At 37.3% G+C, this 23,580-nt stretch overlaps 2 protein-coding genes across 3 annotated transcripts; both read left to right on the forward strand.

Moving 5' to 3' along the window:
* Positions 1-6,929, forward strand: LOC117318075 (N-acetyllactosaminide beta-1,6-N-acetylglucosaminyl-transferase-like). 2 transcript variants are annotated; one of them, XM_033873077.1, is made up of 3 exons: positions 1-159; positions 3,261-4,900; positions 5,202-5,489. In XM_033873077.1, exons 2-3 carry the CDS (start codon positions 4,192-4,194, stop codon positions 5,474-5,476), a joined length of 984 nt encoding a protein of 327 aa, XP_033728968.1. In that variant the 5' UTR covers positions 1-159; positions 3,261-4,191; the 3' UTR covers positions 5,477-5,489. The 2 variants fall into 2 exon arrangements, with proteins under 2 accessions (XP_033728968.1, XP_033728967.1); XM_033873076.1 differs by lacking the exon at positions 1-159 and adding an exon at positions 2,970-3,070 and having other exon boundaries at positions 5,202-6,929.
* A 902-nt stretch (positions 6,930-7,831) lies between these two features.
* Positions 7,832-23,509, forward strand: LOC117317437 (neuronal acetylcholine receptor subunit alpha-10-like). The gene is made up of 5 exons (XM_033872248.1): positions 7,832-7,877; positions 13,678-13,777; positions 15,919-16,454; positions 16,767-16,933; positions 18,476-23,509. The coding sequence occupies exons 1-5, from the start codon at positions 7,832-7,834 to the stop codon at positions 18,746-18,748; spliced, it is 1,122 nt and encodes a 373-aa protein (XP_033728139.1). The 3' UTR covers positions 18,749-23,509.
* The last annotated feature ends 71 nt before the right edge of the window (positions 23,510-23,580 follow it).

Here is a 23,580-nt window from a genome sequence, read left to right on the forward strand (position 1 = left end):
GTCTATGCATATGGCAGAACGAAGTGGATTTTAGCCCCACTCCTCCGAGATTGAGGCTGTCCAATCTACCAATAGGATGCTGTACGTTATAAGGTGTCAGGTACTGTAACTGAGGATTAATGGTGCTATTTATAGACGGAATCTAGGACCGATGTAACAGTGAGTAATGTAATGATATATAACATATGGTGTAGACATGCCGTACTGTCAGACGAAGGGTTATAAGTTTGTTACTTCCGGGTTACACGTCATTATCACAGCTCTGGTGAAATTAAAAAAGGTTTTCACTACTTTTTACATATTGACGATATACAAAATGTAAAATCATCAGTTTTGGTTTGAATGGTTCTCAAGCAATGCATTTTATCATGGATGATTGCCGAGTGCGTTGTGTAAATTAGATGACATGTTGTATTTAACAGCACAACAACATACTGTTCATACTTTGGGAAGAGAGGATTTAAATAAAAGTTAAAAATTGCTTATTGACTTTCCTGTTATATTATTTTCCGTACAATGGCCATGCACCTTTTATCCCATTGCATGTTTACCCTTACAGAGACAAGGCGACGACTGTATGTTGTAGATTGGTACTCTTTAAAGGGACTAAATGGTTAGATTTTCACTTAAATAACGCATAAAAAGGAGTACAAGATTTAAGACTATGTAAAAAGTTATGCACTTTATGTTAATTATGAATTTTAAAAGTCTCCAAAGCAATTTGCTTTAAAATGATGAAAAAAACATAGATATTAACGCTCTAGCCACTATTTATTATTATTAATTTTCGATGTGTGTAAACAAATACCTTTGCGCATGCGCGATATAAACAGCAAATGGCGTCAGATACAACTTCCAGTGTTGTTCAGCGATAATTTGAAGTTGAAAAACATTGCCAATATTTCACAAAAATGTGCCATAATTTTATAAATAATCTAATTTCAAGTATCACAACGCTTTCCGGAAATCAAATGCATGAAGAAATTATTGAAATCTAACCATTTAGTCCTTTTAATCTCCGGTGTAAGATATGTGCAGTAAGTGCTGACTCGCTGTTTATCTGTTTAATTAGACCAGGTCTAGAGTGGGATTGTAAGCTGGTGTGTCCATTTGTGATCTTTCATGTTAATGACACAATGAAACCGTTTAACAATGGCCCATCATTTGGAACACAAGTACGTTTTTTTACTTTCGACATAAACAATACAAACCGTTTATGCTATTTACTAGTGGACTTGTATCAAAATAAATGTGCTGTCATCATCGTATGATTTCGGATCTTCAAATGACTACCTTTTTCTTTACGAATCTTTATTATCTAGACCACAACTCTCGTTTGGTGATTTGGACGAGTATTTGTCAAAATAATATAAATAGATACTTATCGCCTCAGGAACGACAAACAATTTAAGTAATAAACACTGGGTTGTCAGCATGTGACTGTTTCAAAGGGACGAAATTTCAGTAATTTAACACAATAAACTATCTTATGAAAACAATTAATGTTCCTTTCGCGTTTGCGTACTGCCCATATCTATATCACAGACATTATCAGGGAACATTTTATCAATGATACATCTTTTACTGCCTGTCATATTGTGTTGAATTATTGTTAAATACAAATGTATTATTATATAGCAAACGGTCTACCGAAATGAGGGATACGTGTCTAAAAGTATCACGTTAAATGTGACACATGTTAAAACATTCATCTTATCTTTAAGTATAAATATGTTTAACATAAAACAGCATCAACACTAGACATACATATAAGCAAATAACTTTCATAGAAACCTGATTATAGCAAATTGTATAACTGTCTTTTATGGATCTTAATAAATATAAATTTAACATGTAGGCATTATTACCATGTATTAACAATAAAAGAAATATTCCTAGTAGACTAACCAAATGTTAATAGTAATATTAACAGAACAAAAGTAATTTGTAAAAAAAATATTTATTTATATGTAAATTATATTAAAAGCATCAAAGTATTAATATATATATGATATAGTCTGATTATAGAACTGGGGTAGGCATGGTGTCTTATAGGACTCCAGGTAGACTCGGAGTCCACTTGGAGTGCACTCCAAGTTTACCTGGAGTCCAAACGGAGTGCACTCCAAGTCCAAATGGAGTGCACTCGGAGTGCACTTGGGTGTAACCTTTAGTCTACACTCAACTGTACTTATAAGACAATCACCGATCGATTTTAATAACACGATTTTTGGACATTACAAAGTCAATTCAATATAATGTGAGAAAAAGTATAAAATAATATTGAATGGTATGATGGACATATTGAATTTGATTTTTTTCTTAGAAATGTGAGAACTGATTACGACCACGGGGTATGTATATTATGTATGTTTGGGGTTTATCAGTTCAGCAGCAATGGCGCCCCGCTTCACAATAGGTAATAGGTTGTGTTAATTCAAGCGAAAACAGCTTGAGGGGATGACCCCTCTTGATAACACTAATGTACTTTGCCGGAGGTATACTGCCTTTGTATACATGTTCTAGACAGCAATGCCAGCCAATATGAGACATTTGTCTCGCCGAACGCATTTCGTCTTCATTAGCTCCGAATTCATTACAAATGGACACGAGTACACTTAATGTGAACACCATTCACATGCATGTAATAAACAGGTTTTGTGCTATTTACATAATTAAGATGAAACAGAAATTGCTATACTTGTTACGCAACTTTTGGATGGTTTTATTTTTATTTCATTTCATTTTTTTTCGTTGAAATTTCCACATTTGTCAAGTTTTTTTTACATAAGCAATGTCCAAATCGCTAGCAGAAACAGGGGGTTATTTCACTTTAGACATTTATAATTAATGAGATATTTATGCGTGAGCTTCCGGTTCAAATAGCATGTCGGGGAATAAGAAATGTAAATGAAAAATGCAGCTTTATTACCAACTACATGGGACAACTAATTTAAAACAAAAATACAGATTGCATGTGATGCCCTTAGCTTTAAAATTGCTGGAACGGACCGGTTCGGCCGTTGTCAGTATAACACGACTGGGTGAAGTGCCGTGTTACCATGCCCAGGTGGGTCGTTAAAGTTTGTTATCCTCCTCAGTCATGGACACAATCTTTTAACGACTTTATTGTATCAATTATTAGGATGAAAACTCATACCAAACCAGTGTGCTATGGATATTCTTTATCTTCCTCTACAGATCATTTACCTTTTAACCATTTGGATATTTTCATTTCCTCGTTTTAACGTCTTTTTCAGTGGTTCCTGGCCTGTGTGTGTTGCTGCTTTGTTGAACAACCACCAAGTAAGCATGTATGGGGTACTGGAACAAAACAAACAGAAATCTACTTTCGCTATAACTTCGTCATACTAGGATATGCTCCAGACAAACGCTTAGAACGGATGAAAGGCAAACTTCGAAATCTGTTACCACAATATTCAAGCAGTCATCTTAACGAGGAACACTACAGCATCTACAGCTCGTTATGGTTATTACATATCATTGATTATCTATGGATGGTCGGTTAGCACGGTGATACCACAATTTCCTTTCCCCTAAGCGGCCGGGTTTCGATTCCTCGATCGTACGGGAAAAGGTATGGGGTCACCTTCCCGACCAGGTGGGTTTTCTATGGGTATCCCGGTTTCCTCCAATAGTAAGACTCCCCACGAACTTCGATCTGGGCCAATAAGCGTGATTAATATAAGTTGATATATTAATTTTTTTCATTTGTCGTAAAATTTATATATTTTTTACATGTCATGGACGGTAATATAAGAAATGGAACAAGAAGCAAAGTGGTTTCTTATGTAATGTTTTGTAAGATTTGTCTTTTTTCTCAATTCATAGAATTTCCAGAAATATAAATGATGCGATCGAAAGCAATATATCCTTTTGTGTTTGGTATGACAGTCTACGTGATCTACGTGTTCAGAAGAAACATCGTGCCTTCATTGGCAAATCCTCAGTACTTCAGTACCTCACACATGTCAAAGGAGATTAAGATAAACGGAAAGCACCATCATCCGAGGACCAAAACGACTGGTGCAGGTGGCTGATTGTGTTAAAATTATAGAAGGTGATATAGCGGAAATAAAGAAAGCACAGAGAGTTACCCAGCGTGATCTTGGATTTATATCCGACCAAACATATATCAACTTTACCCAAAATTGTGACAAATTCAAACTTATGAGAGGTTACATGGGAGAGGAAGTTGTATCAGACATTGAAAGGAGATTTCCTATTGCTTTCAGCATCCTCCTTTACAGGGACGTGGAACAAGCCGAAAGGTTACTCCGCGCCCTCTACCGGCCAAACAACATTTACTGTTTTCACGTAGACCTCAGTGCTGATCCCGTGTTACATAAGGCTGTGGAGTCGATTGTTAAATGTTTTCATAATGTATTTATCAGTTCAAAACTGGAGGATGTGGTATATTCTAGTATGTCTCGGTTACAGGCGGATCTGAACTGTATGGCAGACCTTCTACAATCCAATGTACCGTGGAAATATTTCATTAATTCACCTAGTCAACAGTTTCCGTTAAAGACGAATTTAGAGCTAGTTAAAATATTGACCGTGTACAATGGTTCCAATGATATAGAAGGAATTACGCAGCCCTTTAGAATGTTGAAGAACAGAATTGCATATAAATATGTAGTTAAAAATGGCTCAATGATGTTGACTGGTGAGAAGATGGGAAAACCACCTCATAACATTACAGTCGTCAAAGGGAGCGCTTACGGGGCGTTTAGTAGACAATTCGTCAACTTTACACTCCACAACCAAATGTCGAGGGATCTCCTCACTTATCTCAAAGACGTAAACAGTCCCGACGAGTACTACTGGTCTACGTTAAACCACGACCGAATGATCGCGGCACCTGGAGGTTACACAGGTATAAGATAAAATTCAAAACAATCAATGATAATACATAAACTTATGTATCTCAAGGTGTACTTTAAAATGACTATAAGAACTGTATAGCCAAGTATTTACGATAGAAATAAATGTCAACTTTTAATTTATCAACACAATGTTTTGGATATTTTACAATGCATTAAATTTCAATATCATGACAGAGTAAAACATAATAAAACTAGCACGAATTAGGTATATGTACTTTGATATTTTATGTCCGTATACTTTTCCGGTGCTTGTTGGAATAAACTACCATTGTATTATAATATTGTTTTCAGGTGTTCCCGACAATAAACCTTTTCTGGCTACATATGCTAATTGGGGATTGGGTTGCCACGGCAAATATGTCCGAGGAGTCTGTATATACGGTTTGGGCGACCTGCCAGAGTTGGTCTCTCGCCACGAGTTATTTGCAAACAAGTTTTACCGTGATTACCAACCTGTAGCTCTGAGATGTTTGGAGGAATGGCATTTCAACAAAACATTTTCCTTCCTGCCATATGAATTGTATTACTATAGACACCTACCTTTCATTAATGGATATTTTTATTAAATAACAGAACCAACGAAATTGTTTTTATCATAAAACATATGATTGTGTAGTGCTATTACACTCAAATGCCATCTATTTTCTCTTAAGATGCATTATTTAGTCCTGAACATTGGTCAAGTTCAGCAATCTGACGTACAAAGTTTCCACAAAGAAACGACCTTGACCTATTTCCAAGGCCACAGTATCATTATAGAGGTCGTCAATCAACTATGGTTACTCTTTTCCGTCTTTGTTATTGAGAAAATGAAATAAAACAGTTGCCAGACGGACAACACAATATGCCTTACGCTCACTCGTCGTTGGTATAGGCGTGGTAATAACACTCATAATTAAGTCACGATACGTATGTCGGTAAGGTAGGTATGAGCATAATCTCTCGAAATACGTAAACTCTAATGTCTGTATAACATATCAACTAAATGTAGTTCGTTTGGTTTTGATTTATGTGTATATACAGATTACCTCCCCCGTGTGAGAGCTACATTTGTGAATGGAAAAAAGAACATCATGCCATATCAGGATACCGTTTACATCCCGGAACATGCCTAATGACGTATATCCGTCAGAGAAGCCAACATCTCATTATATAATACACCGGTAGTACAGGTAAAGACTTGTAGTCTCTGGTGATAACGATAGATACCTGTGATGTTTTACCTGTACATACTACATGTTGTGGCCTATAATTGCGTTATCTACCAGCCATATCTATAGACTTCAATAAATAAATGAAACGTATATTGGTATACAATGCCTATTTAATAATAAGACCTTCATTGAGCAAGCCAATTTATACTACAGGTATAATGTAAATGTTTAAGTGTACAGGTAACTCGGGAAATAGAGAATCTTACACGAGTCGCTATGTAATATGCATTTTATTTGATATGTAAAATGGCGAGCGGCACGTAGAACTGTTGAACGAGCTTGATAAATTCCATAGTTCATATCTAGGAGAAAATGTGACAACTCCTATATTATCACCTTCGCCCGTTTTAATTGATATTGGTATACCATGTTTATTTTTTCTCATAGCGTAAGTGTATATTAAAAGCCGGAGGGTAGTTATCATTCATGTTGATTATCTGGCAGCAAAATGATATCCTTAATTGCGATTATCCCTTTGAAAACAAAACAATTTTGGGTATTTTTCAAAAAAGATTATTCAATCTGAGAGCTGCTTCTCTGAAAACTGGGCATATGTGTTCCATGTGAGTGTCATATAGTCTATGATTTGTACATGTTTAAGACAGTCGATATACACAGATACTATGAGGCCATGTATTTATTTTGAATTTATAAAATATAATGGTGTTATATCACATGTACTTTACGGTAGCTATACATAGCTGTGTGACATGGTAGAACGAGAGCTATGTAAAATAACTTGTTGTAAGTTAATTGATAAAACCTACAGAATGTCATTATATTTATAAAATATTTCTACTGTCAATTAGCGTACATGTTGTCAATTAATTGATGAAAACAGATTCTCAGTAAATTAATAAAATCTACATTTTGTAAAGGTGATTCATAGTAAAACATATTCTGTAGCACGAGGTAATTATCTACAGGTTTTGAAATTCATGTTTGACAGAGACTCGCTCGGAATATTGTTTATTAATTAAAGAGTTTAAGAACATCCTCACGACATTTAATGACGGTATCCAAAGATGATCGGGTGAATAATGTACGTTTTTACAGTGCTGTCACTCTGAAATCACATACCTGGATGCCATAACTTGACATTCCTACTGGTTACATTATACTGACATCACCTACCGCCAGCTTCAAAGACGTATCAATTTTAAAGACTTCGTATGAAATCCAATATAATGGTATTTTCAGTAAATCGATAATTTGATCATGTTTGCAAGAACTATTTTCAACAAAAATTATTAATTTGGTTTCATGTCATGGCTACAGCTAACGACACATACAACTGTGCCAACAAATCAAGGGGTCATTTAAGGGACATTTAAATGTTCATGACCAATATTTTATGACATTACATCCGCTCACGCAACAAAGCAAATTTTCAAATAATGTGTCTGAATGAAAACCTCTTCATTTAAATACTTCCTCGGGTTAAACCTGTATATGTTATTTATGCATTATCATGTGCTGAGCATTGACTAGGGTGACAGACTTACGTCATCCACTGTAGGCGTTAGTTGGTGTCACAATAGTACATTATATGTACACCGACTGTACAAGCTACAGACCGGAATGGATTTGCACACTCATATCCGGATGTCCCTGTTAGGACTAGCAGGTTGGTACATTTAATTTGTATACATCTTTGTGGAAGTTGGTCAATTTGAGATAGTAGCATCCTTAATAATTTACACCGGAATGGCCCTGGACACTTCTACCCGGATTCTCCTGTTAGGACTAGCAGGTTAGTATCTTTAAGTCATAAACATTTCTTTGGAAGGTTGTCGATTCTAGAGGGTAGCATCCATAATCGTTTACACCGGAGCCATTATCGACTAAATGAAAGCTGTCTCGAATGTTTAGATTCATTTCATTAAATTAGTTTCTGTAAATAGTTTTCATCCTCGACAACTAGTTATCCAGTTGACAGTGGATGTGCTGTTTGTCACCGTTGTATTACCAGCTCCTTTTTTTATTAAGATATCAGTTTGTCGTTAATTGTTCTCTTGGTATTCTATACAGTAACGACACACTGCTCCACCTTTAGGTTTGACCTACGAGGCCAAAATCAGATAACAGAATTTGGTTGACTACCTTACATGGAGTACGCTTTCATAAACACAATGCCACATGGAAGTCTATTGAAAATATGTGAAAAGATAGTCCCATATTCTGACATTTGAGTGTTACGGGTCTAAAGCATATCTGTATTATACTTAGTCACGTTGTGACATCATACTATTTTACATGGATCATGTTTCCAACAACTAATTGGCTGGTACAGGAAGGAAAAAAGCGTTGTATAGAAGTAGAATTAGTAAACCTGTTTGTACAACAATTCAAATTCCGATACCATTAGGTTACTACATTGTTGAAAATATTCAGGAAGGATTTAATTTTACGATGTTCGTGGTAATTTGATAAAGCGCAAAAAATAATTTCAAGCTACATGTAGTATATATACAAAAAAGTATATGAATGTATTACTTTATTGGTTTAGCAAGGTGTTGCAGCGCGAAATTGAAAATCTGCGAATAAGGGTCGTCCGGGACAACAGCAAAATATTAGGCCCGAGAAAATTTACATCTACACAGTACCCTATACAGATCTTTTCAACACATTGTATACAGTGTCTGTAAGCATATGTTGTATTGGATTTATCAAATAAACAAATTAAAAAGTTAAATAGGTTTGATAATGTATCAAAACTTAAATTCGCTTATCACAAAAGCGATATTTATTTGCCATGAACGTGTAGAGGGATTGAAACAATAGCATTGATAACTCATAATAAAGTAAGCTCTGATAGGTTTAAGCCTATTGAAAGTAAAATGTAGAGGTGTTATGCTACCACTCTGATAGCAGTATACGATACATATGTAACCCTGGTAAATACTAGTCGCAATATAATGTTCGACTAGAGAGATCTTCTCTTTAGCTCGATATGTAACCCTGGTAAATACTAGCCGCAATATACCGTTCGGCTAGAGAGAACTTTTCTTTAGCTCGATTTGTAACCCTGGTAAATACTAGCCGCAATATACCGTTCGGCTAGAGAGAACTTTTCTTTAGCTCGATATGTAACCCTGGTAAATACTAGCCGCAATATACCGTTCGGCTAGAGAGAACTTTTCTTTAGCTCGATATGTAACCCTGATAAATACTAGCCGCAATATATTGCTCGACTATTGGATTGAGCTAAAGTGAAAATCTCTCTAGTCGAGCATTATATTGTTACTAGTATTCAAGCCAAGAGGTCCCGTGTCCGATCTCTTTCATGCGCTCTGTCACACATATACTGGTATCGATGTCCAATGTCTGGTAGGTTTGTACTGGAAATAAAATAGGTTTTTTTCCCTTACATACAGGGTTGACCATGGTTACAGCGAACATCGCGGTGATGTCAGAGTATGACCGGAACAATCGACCAATTTGTAACGGAGCACAAAAACCTGTTGATGTCAACATGGACCTGGGACTCCGGCAGCTTATAGATCTGGTCTGGCAATATGCATTTTATTTTGACAGGTTCAGGTTAAGGGTGGTGGAGTTGATTTCTACCACGACAATATATAAATCAAAATGATTTACATCTTGTAAATGAAAAATATAATTTATACTTTTTCAGATATTAATCAAATAAGTTTTTTTTAAAGTTCAACATTTTCAATGAATGCTTTGATACATGCATACCGACCATTGACTATTATTTTTATATTTCAATCTATTTCCATTTGTTTCACCCTTTTTATGTTTACTTTTGTAAACATTACGTTACGTTTTGATTATCATATATGACTAAAGATTTTCCTTAGTTGTTAAACTATCAACCAGTAGATTAATCAATCATTTAGATATATCTTTAAGGATACAGATCTACACTTGATGTCAGCGGAAGAGACGAACACTGTAAAATAAACTCTAACAACTGTTATAAACGAATTGGTTGATGATGAATTATAATTGATGTGGAATAGTCACAGAAACTATAAAGAATCTTTCTTTTTTCCTTTGATAACATTGGTGAGGAAAAGTAAAATATCGAGCTGTCATAGGTTGTCTACATTCATGGCAAAATGGTTACTTCCTGGAGTTTTAATGTGTAATATTGATAAGGCGATATTTTCTTTCGGTTGTCTTGTTGCTAAAGGACTCACTTCTTGAATGATAATTAAAAAATTACCCATACCAATGTTATTATCATGGAGAGTTTAATAAGCAAGAGTCAGCCATTTTACAAGTAATACGTTCTAGGTGCATGTCAGTGTTGCTTTTTCTCATTTTCTCGAATTCCAGCACGAATATTAATCAGATGAATATGGATTAAAATTGTAACCACATTCTGTTGAGGGACAAATGTGTTACTCTTTTGAATGCGTGGGATAGGCTCATAAGTATAATATAACTATCAAATACGCTTTTTGATTGTATCATCAACTCTTTGTGGCGGTTGACAATATAATAAATCAATTTCCTTTTGACATCTCACTTAATGTGGTATAAACATGTAACATTTTGCGAGCTGTCAGGTGGATTATGTAGCCGTTGTGACTTCTGTACACATTGTCAAATTTCAGTTGTTATTCGATTTGTCGACTACGACGATATTACATGACAACAGCTGATTGATGTACGATCATTGGAAATAGTTTTCCCTCTCGAAAAATAACAAATGAAAAAAAAATCCATAGTCGTTCTAATTAAATATTTACATGTTACAAGAGGCGTATGACATTCATATAGTTTCGGATACGGACCGATGACTATGAATCATTCAGTGATAACAATTCCTATTCTCTAACTGCATGACAGGACTTTTAGGGGATAAATTCTTTGGATTCAACTTTGTAGGGTGATCTCTGAAGGTTTAGGATCTGTCTACTGGTTTTAAACTTATTATCCTTTTTAAGAGAAACACCCCCTCCCCATCTATTTCAATATGATGTGTGATAAACACTTCCAGTTTTACGTTCTATCGGCAAATAATCTGACCGAGGTAAACATGAATCGGAGTTATTTGATTTAACAAGCATAATAAAAACTTTGACATCAGTACACCATATTTTTTCTTTCCGTTTTTAGGAAGAACCAATACAGCTGCTGAAGATAAGCCTTTGGGTGCGACTTGTAAGTATATTATTTTATATCTTTAAATAGTCCTGTATCCTGAGGCACTTGTCTCAATTAGATAGCATATTCAGAGTTGCAGTGTTTGCTTATCAGCTAATTTTAGTAAATGCTGCACTGTAATGTCATTGATGAATCTCCATGGTTTTGATTTGGACGGCGAAACCTACATAAATACGAAAACAAAATGTTATTACCACGAGGTACTGCCTTAAAATTCTAACAATACTATTTAGTGTTTGGCCACTCATTGATAAACTTTTAACAGCTTTTAACCAGAACTGACGAGAAGTATCCTTGCGGAAATAGGATGCAACGTTGTTAAAATGTCATTGTTTTGCTTCAGTATTGCTTGACACCCTGTTGCCACAAGCTCAAATAATGACCCTGTCCAGACATGATGTTGTCCATCAAGGAAACTATCCAAACATGAAGTGGTCCATCAGGGACCCTGTCCAAACATGAAGTGGTCCATCAGGGACCCTGTCAGACATGATATGGTCCATCAGGGACCCTGTCCAGACATGATATGGTCCATCAGGGACCCTGTCAGACATGATATGGTCCATTAAGGAAACTGTCCAGACATGATATGGTCCATTAAGGCAACTGTCCAGATATGATATGGTCCATTAAGGCAACTGTCCAGACATGATATGGTCCATTAAGGCAACTGTCCAGATATGAAGTGGTCAATGAAGGGCGCTTTTTATAGGGTCATCATACTGAAATAAAATACCTAAAATGGTGATGTGACGCACTACCCGGTCACATTATACTGGCAACGACCAAAGCAAAAGCAGTCCTTTCCACTTGCAAGGCCAGCATGCAGGGAGCAGTAAATAAATGTTTAAATTTTGACCATATTGTCTCAGCAATTGGACAGACTCCATAACCTCCATCGCAGAGACGAAAGCTTAACCAAAGTTTGAGAGTTGGGCAGTGCCAAATGCATTAGGGAAAGGACTTTGTTTTAGAAAGAAGAGAAGATAAAATCTCAAATTTAGTCGAATCTTGAGAATCAGGGAATTAGAGTAGCAGGTATACTTCTTACATCTTACCTTCACGGGTAGTGGGCAGTGTGAACAGGAAACGGGCGTACTGTCACGATACGGGTATCATAATTGTACAGATGTGCGACCTCAGTGTGTGCTGACTAATGTACATCCGGGCAGTTTTGAAAACCAACTATTACCATAGGATATGGGAAATAACTGTCATAACATGTTATGCAATCTACGTGGAATGTAAAAAAATAAACGCACAGATGATACTCGATACTACACAAGTAAAGTTAGCAGGAAATGTCCAGACAAAAAACAGTGTTGGCAAGAGAGGCATACACATGTACCTACAATAAGATAAAGAACAACAACGTCAGTGATGCGTCACAAGATTATATCAATCTTTAACAAGGCGCTATCTGTGTAAGTCTTCCATCACGGTAACTTCAGTTATATACACAAATACTTCTCGATTCTAATATACCACCTCGTTCTGGGTATGAGATCAGTTTAGGCCCACCCTGGTGTCATTTGTGGTGAACTAGGGCTAATAAGTAAATACTATTTAACGGCGATTATATACTAATGTAGTGAGACTGGACTGGGTCGATCATCGGTGACCAGGTAGATCAATTTGTATGGCATCCGGCTAGTGTTCGGAGGTCCTGAGTTCGAACCCCGGTCTGGCCGCTACATTTTCCCACTCCTGTTACATTTATAATTCATTTTAATACAACTACTTAAACATCAGAGCACGTCGTCATCCATATTGAATCGTAAAGTTTAATAGTATAATGGCTATAAAGGAACAATATATAGGTTTCTATGGAGACAGTACACGAATACATGGTTGTTTAAAGGTAGGCGTCTTCTGCTACATAGTCCGCAATATAATCAATATCTAAATAAAATGCTAAAAATATAACATTAGATTATCGTCTCGATATCCAGATATGTAACAAATACTTCCCTTGGTTGGAAGGGCTTGAGATGAGAGTTTCTTTGTATACTAGGATTCACATTGTCCCCGCGAGGTGCCGGGGCGAGGTGGTGGGGTAAAGGTAACTATAGTTTAAACAGGAAAATTGTTGGAAATGTTTTGTTCATTTTTAATTGTTAAGTCAAAATTGTTGAAGAGGGTGGTCAGATGTCATAAATATTTGGCAGTAGCCATTCCCCAGAGACGGATAGGTGGATCTTAAAGACTTTTTTATCCATACAACCATGAATACTCTGCAGTTTTAGATATGTACATAGAGAGATTGGATAAGGCTGTTGTATCGATTTTAACACTTTGAATACTATTTGTCTGTCGTGTTTTTAAAGCAAAATAGCAATGGGGCAAATAATAGAAATCCGAAAACTTGTTTTACACTATTTACTCTCGTTGTCATATATAATATGTCTATACAGGCCTGGCACGACTGTCGACTGGTTTGGAATGCTACAGAAAACGAGGGCCGAACGGCGATGGTGTTTACCAGAGAGCTCAGTATGGACCCCGGATGTCGAGGTATATGACAGGTCCGTAAACATGGCAAACCATTTCGTTCATGGCTTTGTAAATATTTAGACACTATGGCTATATAGCTCAGGTACCCGGCGACTTGTAAACAGTGGTTTTAAACCTCTACCAGCTAGTGTGCAGGATGTGTAACAACGATGGCTGATGAACGAGGACATTTCTAGGTATTCCTATGTATCGTAATCATTTGCCCTGTTTGTTAGGCGTAAATGTTATTACCATTTCAGAATTCGCAACGAGGCAAGTAAATTTAACATGCAGAAACGAATTTCTTCTTTTCTTTCTGGGCATATATTTTGTTCTCGTCGCCTCTTTAGTCTTTAGTCGAGCGTCCGTCCAAATGAGGAAAACAATTGTTTCTGTCTCTATTGTGTAACTGGCTAACTCTAGCTAATAACAAATACCCAACGTCATCATAACAAAACGTAGTCATTGTCAGCTCAATATCTGGTATAACCCTATACTGTGGTATAACCCTATACTGTGGTATAACCCTATATTGTTGTATAACCCTATACTGTGTTATAACCCTATACTGTGGTATAACCCTGTACTGTGGTATAACCCTATATTGTTGAATAACCCTATACTGTGTTATAACCCTATACTGTGTTATAACCCTATACTGTGATATAACCCTATACTGTGGTATAACCCTATACTGTGGTATAACCCTATACTGTGGTATAACCCTATACTGTGGTATAACCCTATACTGTGTTATAACCCTATACTGTGTTATAACCCTATACTGTGTTATAACCCTATACTGTGTTATAACCCTATACTGTGGTATAACCCTATACTGTGGTATAACCCTATACTGTGATATAACCCTATACTGTGGTATAGCACTATAGTGTCGTATAACCCTATACTGTGATATAACCCTATACTGTGTTATAACCCAATACTGTAGTATAACCCTATACTGTGGTATAATCCTATTCTGTGGTATAACCCTATACTGTGATATAACCCTATACTGTGATATAACACTATACTGTGATATAACCCTATACTGTGATATAACCCTATACTGTGGTATAACCCTATACTGTGTTATAACCCAATACTGTAGTATAACCATTTACTGTGGTATAACCATATACTGTGTTATAACCCTATACTGTGGTATAACCCTATACTGTGTTATAACCCTATACTGTGGTATAACCCTATACTGTGGTATAACCCTATACTGTGATATAACCCTATACTGTGGTATAACCCTTTACTGTGGTATAACCCTATACTGTAGTATAACCCTATACTGTGATATAACCCTATACTGTGGTATAACCCTTTACTGTAGTATAACCCTATACTGTAGTATAACCCTATACTGTGGTATAACCCTTTACTGCGGTATAACCCTATATTGTTGTATAACCCTATACTGCGGTATAACCCTATACTGTGATATAACCCTATACTGTGGTATAACCCTATACTGTGATATAACCCTTTACTGTGTTATAACCCTATACTGTGTTATAACCCTATACTGTGGTATAACCCTATACTGTGTTATAACCCTATACTGCGGTATAACCCTATACTGTGGTTAACATTTTTAAACTACGTAGTTACATAATAGGAAAATACTATGTAAATGGGTATCTGTGTTTAGCCACTGTGGCCTCCATATTGGACAGCACGTTTAAATCGGAGAATACAGTCTATAATATTATAATGGAATGATCCTTAGCCGTCATAACGATTTGATGACAAAATATTATATTAGATAGTGTTCTCTAGAATTTATAGTAAGTATTAACAAGTTGACATTGAACATTAGGATTATAGTTCAATCGCTGCCAGATTTATTGTAAGATTGTGATGATTATAGAATAATTGAACTTCATGAACGCTTTTTTGCTGTTTTCATGATTATATTTCATTGGAAATTATTACTCTTTTTAAATCACGAAATATTTATATTTTTCTATGTTTATTTAAGTTATGACAGACCAGTTTCACATAACAAGACATTAAAGAGACACTTACTGATATATTATTTCGCATTTAATTTGTATATTTTATTTTCAAGATGTATTATTTCCTCTTACCATCAAATCTATCATTTCTTCAACCTACCATTATTGCTATGACCTACTGTATTGCAGTGTTTCCGATGACATCCGTCGAGAAAGAGACTTCCGTGTGTACGTTAATTCAAGCGGAAGTGTGACATTCAATTTCCAGGCTGTAATCAACAGTAGATGTACTGTTGATGTGACGGCATTTCCGTTTGATGTACAAACATGCCCTCTGTCATTTGGTTCCTGGGCCTACTCCGGGTTAGATATGGACATACACCCGAAGAAATCTATTGGCGACCTATCAACTCTGGTCCCTAATGTAGAATGGGATATTGAAAACTTCAGTGTAGTAAGGGAGGTGAGGCACTTTGACTGTTGTAAGGATGCCTTCCCATTCTTAAACTATAGTATCCGTATGAGGAGAAAGCCAAACTTTTATGTTATCAACTTAATCTTGCCATCCATGTTTGTGATGGCTCTAACAATTAGTGTATTCATTGTTCCGGTGGAATCTGGCGAAAAGCTGTCCTTCGCCGTCAGCTTGATGCTTGCATTAGCTGTCTTTCAGCTGATGTTGGCGAACACCTTGCCTCCGTCTGCAGAGACTGTCCCTCTAATAGGTAAGCTGCATAATTAACTCATCTAGTAGACACAATCTGACCCTCAGAATGCTTTTACACTGAATATATACACTATTCTATAATACACTATACACAATGCACATATACAGCTAAGTAAGTAGTGTGATCCAACTTAATTAACGCCATCCTCTTTGTATGAGCGCTTTATCTTCAAAACACCAAAATAACGGCAACAATTAACGAATTCATAACAACATTAGCTTTTTAATGAATCAAAAGAATTGTATCGTATCAGCTCAATTATATCTTTTGTGTCTTTAAACACCTTTTTACACTATATTCTATCTGCAGCGGAGTACTTTGCTATCTCAGAAGGGTTGGTAGCGTTTGTCTGCGTGTCGGCCATTGTAGTGCTTAACGTCCACTACCAAGGGGAGAAGCCGCTGCCTACATGGGTCCGTGTACTGTTTCTGGGCTGCTTATCCAGATTTGTTCGGGTAACAAGAACACACGACAAGGTGCGGCCTTATTCTGTCCTCAAACATTAAGTTATACATTTCGGGTCGGACAATTCTTACGCCATGCCGCAGCATTCATTCGTCGTCCGTTCTTTGTGACCTGTGACCTTTGATGACCTATATGTTGAGTTTTTGACATTGTTTTATAGTGTTAGAAGTTATTCAATTGAAAAGTGTACCACATTGCTAAGAATTGATGACTAATTTGACCCGTGGTCTTTGGTAGCCTATGTATCGACCTTTGGTGTCACTTCAAAGTGCTATGATATATTTAAATAAAAATAATACTATATTGATAAGAATTGATGACCACCTATATATTGACCTTGGGGGAAAAAGTACACCACATTTATAAGAATTAATGACCACTTGGTCTGTGTCCTTTGGTGACATATATGTATATATATTGACATTTGACATAACTTTACAGTAATATAAGATAATAACTTTTTAGTACTATATGAAAACGAAACTTTTACCACATTGCTATACATTGCTAACCAATCGGAACTTTGGTCTTCAGTGACTTACATGTTTTTTCACATTTATCATGCAGTGTTATGCTATGTGCATATTTACTTGACCTGTGCCCTTTTGGGACATATAATGTGACTTGTTTTCGGTATAGAATAATAATTATCCGATCATGTGAGTGTTTAGGCCTAAAGGCCGCTTGCTTAGAAGCAACCTTGGGGAAGAGGAACACATTTTGCATAAGGGAGAGTGTATTGCGCCCCAGTTGGAAAATTAGAGGTACTTCTTCCCTCCATTGAATTTTGACCAAATTTGGTCCGAAGTATCCTTGGTGAATGTGGACCAAAATAATCGTGACTCAGATCTCCAAAGGCCGAAGGGGTTGACCCGAATAGGGGAAATAAATGGAAGTCATGTAAATTTCTACTAGCCATAAAGGACCTAATCCATTATGAAGAAGTTTGGTCTGAAGCATTCTTTGCTGAATAGAAACTAATTTGGAATCTGATTCTTTGAAATCCTTCTTCTTCTGTAGATTTGTAGATTGTCACATTCACAATATCCAGCAAAGCGATACACCTTCCGGGCCTCTTGCAATTGTAAGTTTAAATTCCCTTGACATTTAATCTTTCCTTCCACAAACCATGTTAACGCAGACAAGTGTTTTGTGTTATGCACGACTACTTTACTCCTTTCGTCCTGTAATACATTTTCTTATGATGTATTGCCCCACACCTGTCCACATATGACCATTAGCGGGGGATGTTAAACCCCTTAAAACGCAACTAACCAATTGTTCAAAATACCAATGATATAATGGGGTTAGGTGCGAAGAACTAATTAATATGTCGTCTGTTTTAGGGTACATCGGAGAAATCAAAGAAACGCCCCGAGCAATGGCTGATCTGATATAGATTTGATTTGCTTGATGTCTTTTTCCTTTTTCTTGTTCACTGTTAACCACAAACAAGACACATATTTGCTTGCGTTTCCAATTTTCATTGTTCACAAAGTTGCCTATGTTAACAATATTGATAAAATAACTTGATGGAATAACTCTCATTTCAGAAAAAGACCAATGTTTCAGACGAAACTTCAAATTCGTGTGACAGAGGGAACGGCGACACTGCCATCACCAATCACATAGGCAATCATAATGTAGTTATCACAGATCATGTCCCAGAAAATTCACGGCTTGAGTGCACACCGCTGACATTTACCGAAGAGTGGAGGGTTGTTGCCATGGTAATAGAACGAACAACAGCTATTGTGTTTGTGATTTTACTGGTTGTGATATCTTTATACGTCTTTATCAGCCTTGCATATGGATCCCTGTCGTGATTTTAACTCAAGTACGAAGATGTTTCATTCCGGTTTTGCGCTGATTTTATTTGTTTTTCTTAGAACTAGTGTACCGTCTATGAAAAACTATATATGTCAACGGGACAATAAACAACAAACAGGGGAGGCCTTTCCTAAATGACCATAACTGTGATTATAGGACGTGAAACAGCACACAGGGGATGCTTTTCCTAAATTACCATAACTGTGATTATAGGACGTGAAACAGCACACGGGGGAGGCCTTTCCTTAATGACCATAACTGTGATTATAGGACGTGAAACAGCAAACAGGGGAGGCCTTTCCTTAATGACCATAGCTGTGATTATAGGACGTGAAACAACACACAGGGGAGGCCTTTACTAAATGACCATTGCTGTGATTATAGGACGTGAAACAGCACACAGGGGAGGCCTTTCCTAAATTACCATAACTGTGATTATAGGACGTGAAACAGCACACAGGGGAGGCCTTTCCTAAATTACCATAACTGTGATTATAGGACGTGAAACAGTACACAGGGGATGCCTTTCCTAAATTACCATAACTGTGATTATAGGACGTGAAACAGCACACAGGGGAGGCCTTTACTAAATGACCATTGCTGTGATTATAGGACGTGAAACAGCACACAGGGGAGGCCTTTCCTTAATGACCATAACTGTGATTATAGGACGTGAAACAGCACACAGGGGAGGCCTTTCCTAAATGACCATAACTGTGATTATAGGTCGTGAAACAGCACACAGGGAAGGCCTTTCCTAAATGACCATAACTGTGGTTATAGGACGTGAAACAGCACACAGGGGATGCTTTTCCTAAATTACCATAACTGTGATTATAGGACGTGAAACAGCACACGGGGGAGGCCTTTCCTTAATGACCATAACTGTGATTATAGGACGTGAAACAGCAAACAGGGGAGGCCTTTCCTTAATGACCATAGCTGTGATTATAGGACGTGAAACAACACACAGGGGAGGCCTTTACTAAATGACCATTGCTGTGATTATAGGACGTGAAACAGCACACAGGGGAGGCCTTTCCTAAATTACCATAACTGTGATTATAGGACGTGAAACAGCACACAGGGGAGGCCTTTCCTAAATTACCATAACTGTGATTATAGGACGTGAAACAGTACACATGGGATGCCTTTCCTAAATTACCATAACTGTGATTATAGGACGTGAAACAGCACACAGGGGAGGCCTTTACTAAATGACCATTGCTGTGATTATAGGACGTGAAACAGCACACAGGGGAGGCCTTTCCTTAATGACCATAACTGTGATTATAGGACGTGAAACAGCACACGGGGGAGGCCTTTCCTTAATGACCATAACTGTGATTATAGGACGTGAAACAGCAAACAGGGGAGGCCTTTCCTTAATGACCATAGCTGTGATTATAGGACGTGAAACAACACACAGGGGAGGCCTTTACTAAATGACCATTGCTGTGATTATAGGACGTGAAACAGCACACAGGGGAGGCCTTTCCTAAATGACCATAACTGTGATTATAGGACGTGAAACAGCACACAGGGGATGCTTTTCCTAAATTACCATAACTGTGATTATAGGACGTGAAACAGCACACGGGGGAGGCCTTTCCTTAATGACCATAACTGTGATTATAGGACGTGAAACAGCAAACAGGGGAGGCCTTTCCTTAATGACCATAGCTGTGATTATAGGACGTGAAACAACACACAGGGGAGGCCTTTACTAAATGACCATTGCTGTGATTATAGGACGTGAAACAGCACACAGGGGAGGCCTTTCCTAAATTACCATAACTGTGATTATAGGACGTGAAACAGCACACAGGGGAGGCCTTTCCTAAATTACCATAACTGTGATTATAGGACGTGAAACAGTACACATGGGATGCCTTTCCTAAATTACCATAACTGTGATTATAGGACGTGAAACAGCACACAGGGGAGGCCTTTACTAAATGACCATTGCTGTGATTATAGGACGTGAAACAGCACACAGGGGAGGCCTTTCCTTAATGACCATAACTGTGATTATAGGACGTGAAACAGCACACAGGGGAGGCCTTTCCTAAATGACCATAACTGTGATTATAGGTCGTGAAACAGCACACAGGGAAGGCCTTTCCTAAATGACCATAACTGTGGTTATAGGACGTGAAACAGCACACAGGGGATGCTTTTCCTAAATTACCATAACTGTGATTATAGGACGTGAAACAGCACACGGGGGAGGCCTTTCCTTAATGACCATAACTGTGATTATAGGACGTGAAACAGCAAACAGGGGAGGCCTTTCCTTAATGACCATAGCTGTGATTATAGGACGTGAAACAACACACAGGGGAGGCCTTTACTAAATGACCATTGCTGTGATTATAGGACGTGAAACAGCACACAGGGGAGGCCTTTCCTAAATTACCATAACTGTGATTATAGGACGTGAAACAGCACACAGGGGAGGCCTTTCCTAAATTACCATAACTGTGATTATAGGACGTGAAACAGTACACATGGGATGCCTTTCCTAAATTACCATAACTGTGATTATAGGACGTGAAACAGCACACAGGGGAGGCCTTTACTAAATGACCATTGCTGTGATTATAGGACGTGAAACAGCACACAGGGGAGGCCTTTCCTTAATGACCATAACTGTGATTATAGGACGTGAAACAGCACACAGGGAAGGCCTTTCCTAAATGACCATAACTGTGATTATAGGTCGTGAAACAGCACACAGGGAAGGCCTTTCCTAAATGACCATAACTGTGGTTATAGGACGTGAAACAGCACACAGGGAAGGCCTTTCCTAAATGACCATAACTGTGGTTATAGGACGTGAAACAGCACACAGGGGAGGCCTTTCCTAAATGACAATAGCTGTGATTATGTGACGTTAAACAATACACACGAAAGGCCTTAAATTACCATAGCTGTCGATATGACGTTAAACAACATACATGGGATGCCTTTTCCTAAATGACCATAGCTGTGATTATGTGACGTTAAGCAATACACAAGGGAGGCCGTTCCTAAATGACCATAGCTATGATAATAGGACGTTAGACAGCACACAGGGGAGGCCGTTCCTAAATGACCATAGCTATGATAATAGGACGTTAGACAGCACACAGGGGAGGCCGTTCCTAAATTACCATAGCTGTCGACAGGACGTGAAACAGCAAACAGGGAAGGTCTTTTCCTAAATGACCATAACTGTGATTATAGGACGTTAGACAGCAAACAGGGGAGGTTTTTTCCTAAATGACCATAGCTGTGATTATAGGACGTGAAACAGCAAACAGGGGAAGCCTTTCCTAAATGACCATAGCTATGATTATAGGACGTTAGACAGCACATAGGGGAGGCCGTCCTTAATTGACAATAGTTGCTAATAGGACTTTAAACAACATAGATGACCATAGTTGTTGATAGGACGTTAAACAATACATAGCTAATAAATGGACGATGAAGTTATTCCTTTCACTACATTACTGAACAAGCCTTCAATCAATGGAATGTAAACTAAGATTAATGTTGTCATCATAACATGTCATCTTTTGCATCAAACTGACCGTTATAGCCCTCTCGGTTTCCTATATCCTAATATTTGGCCAGGGGGTACCTTTCTTCATTTTAAAATGAATCTTTTTGAGAAAATAATACCATTCATAAATTTCATAAATGTAAATTTAACATTCGTTTTTATCATATATCGCTGCCAGACTAATAATATCAGTTTTGTGGTAAAATATTGTTTAAATAATGTCAACCGTTTAGAGGTGATAGTATTGCTTTGTAATACTTTCCTCTCCAATAACACCGCCTACATGAATAACAATACAGTATCTTAACAGCAGATGCTACTGCAAATTAAATGTAAATAATGAATAGGAATTTTAATCTTAATTACCTCTACTTTAATTAATATACTTCAGCATTAATTATTCTATGTAAGAGTAACTGCTATTATTGATTACATCCCTCGACTTCGCTTACCAAACTAGCAGCACCAGGTGATCATGAAGGGTCAGCGTCTTCTGTTTCATCACCCGCCATACAAATCTAGGTCACCACGACACCCGCCATACACATCTAGGTTTAGTATGGGCTCATTCTCACATACTAGAGTTTTGACAACGGATCCACGAGGTATATCGACAAGTATCGAACATGTCTGATTTCATATCGCAGAATGAAATAAGATTGAGCATTGAACTGCTTACAGTTGGAAGTTATGGACCGATGAATGCCAACTGGACAAAGGGAACATTTAATTAAGCGATCTAGCACTTTATGTTGAATGCTCATATGCTCATATTTATATTTGACAATGATCTTTAAAGACTATATTCAGGAATTTTGCTCCTGCGATGGATGAACAAATTATTATCGTCAAAGACGGAGCAGCCTTTTCAACAGCCATCTTTCGTTAGCGCCGACGTGGCAATTATGACGTCATAACAAAGGCTTGGAAGTTATGCACTGGTAACTTTCAAGTGAGCTTGGTAACGTTATACAGTGGGACTGCAGTGTGAATCTTAATATCTTCACAGCAATCGCATTATACCTCGTGTTAGACTATAATATGTACTCCACGCTCCGGGGAGATTACCTCATCAAATTTACTCTTCATGTATGTGTATTGGAAAGCTCTAACGTTACACGCTCAAATAAAAACATAACGTTGTGCTACTGTGTAAAGTAAAATCGCCAGTAAATATTAAGTTTTATATGAATAAACTGATACACGCTCATTCGGCAGTTGTTATTATAATTTTGATAATTTCACAATGACAAATAATGATTCAATATCGTTTTCAGACCG

Source organism: Pecten maximus, chromosome 19, assembly GCF_902652985.1.
Source record: "Pecten maximus chromosome 19, xPecMax1.1, whole genome shotgun sequence".
Classification (NCBI taxonomy): domain Eukaryota; kingdom Metazoa; phylum Mollusca; class Bivalvia; order Pectinida; family Pectinidae; genus Pecten; species Pecten maximus.

Bases quoted from the DNA above. Each gene is read 5' to 3' on its own strand.
- LOC117317437 (XM_033872248.1), top strand. From the start codon at position 7,832: ATGGCCCTGGACACTTCTACCCGGATTCTCCTGTTAGGACTAGCAG. The intron at 13,778-15,918 runs GTATATGACAGG...ACTGTATTGCAG, and splicing joins TATGGACCCCGGATGTCGAG to TGTTTCCGATGACATCCGTC. The intron at 16,934-18,475 runs GTGCGGCCTTAT...CTCTCATTTCAG, and splicing joins TAACAAGAACACACGACAAG to AAAAAGACCAATGTTTCAGA.
- LOC117318075 (XM_033873077.1), top strand. From the start codon at position 4,192: ATGAGAGGTTACATGGGAGAGGAAGTTGTATCAGACATTGAAAGGAGA. The intron at 4,901-5,201 runs GTATAAGATAAA...TATTGTTTTCAG, and splicing joins GGCACCTGGAGGTTACACAG to GTGTTCCCGACAATAAACCT.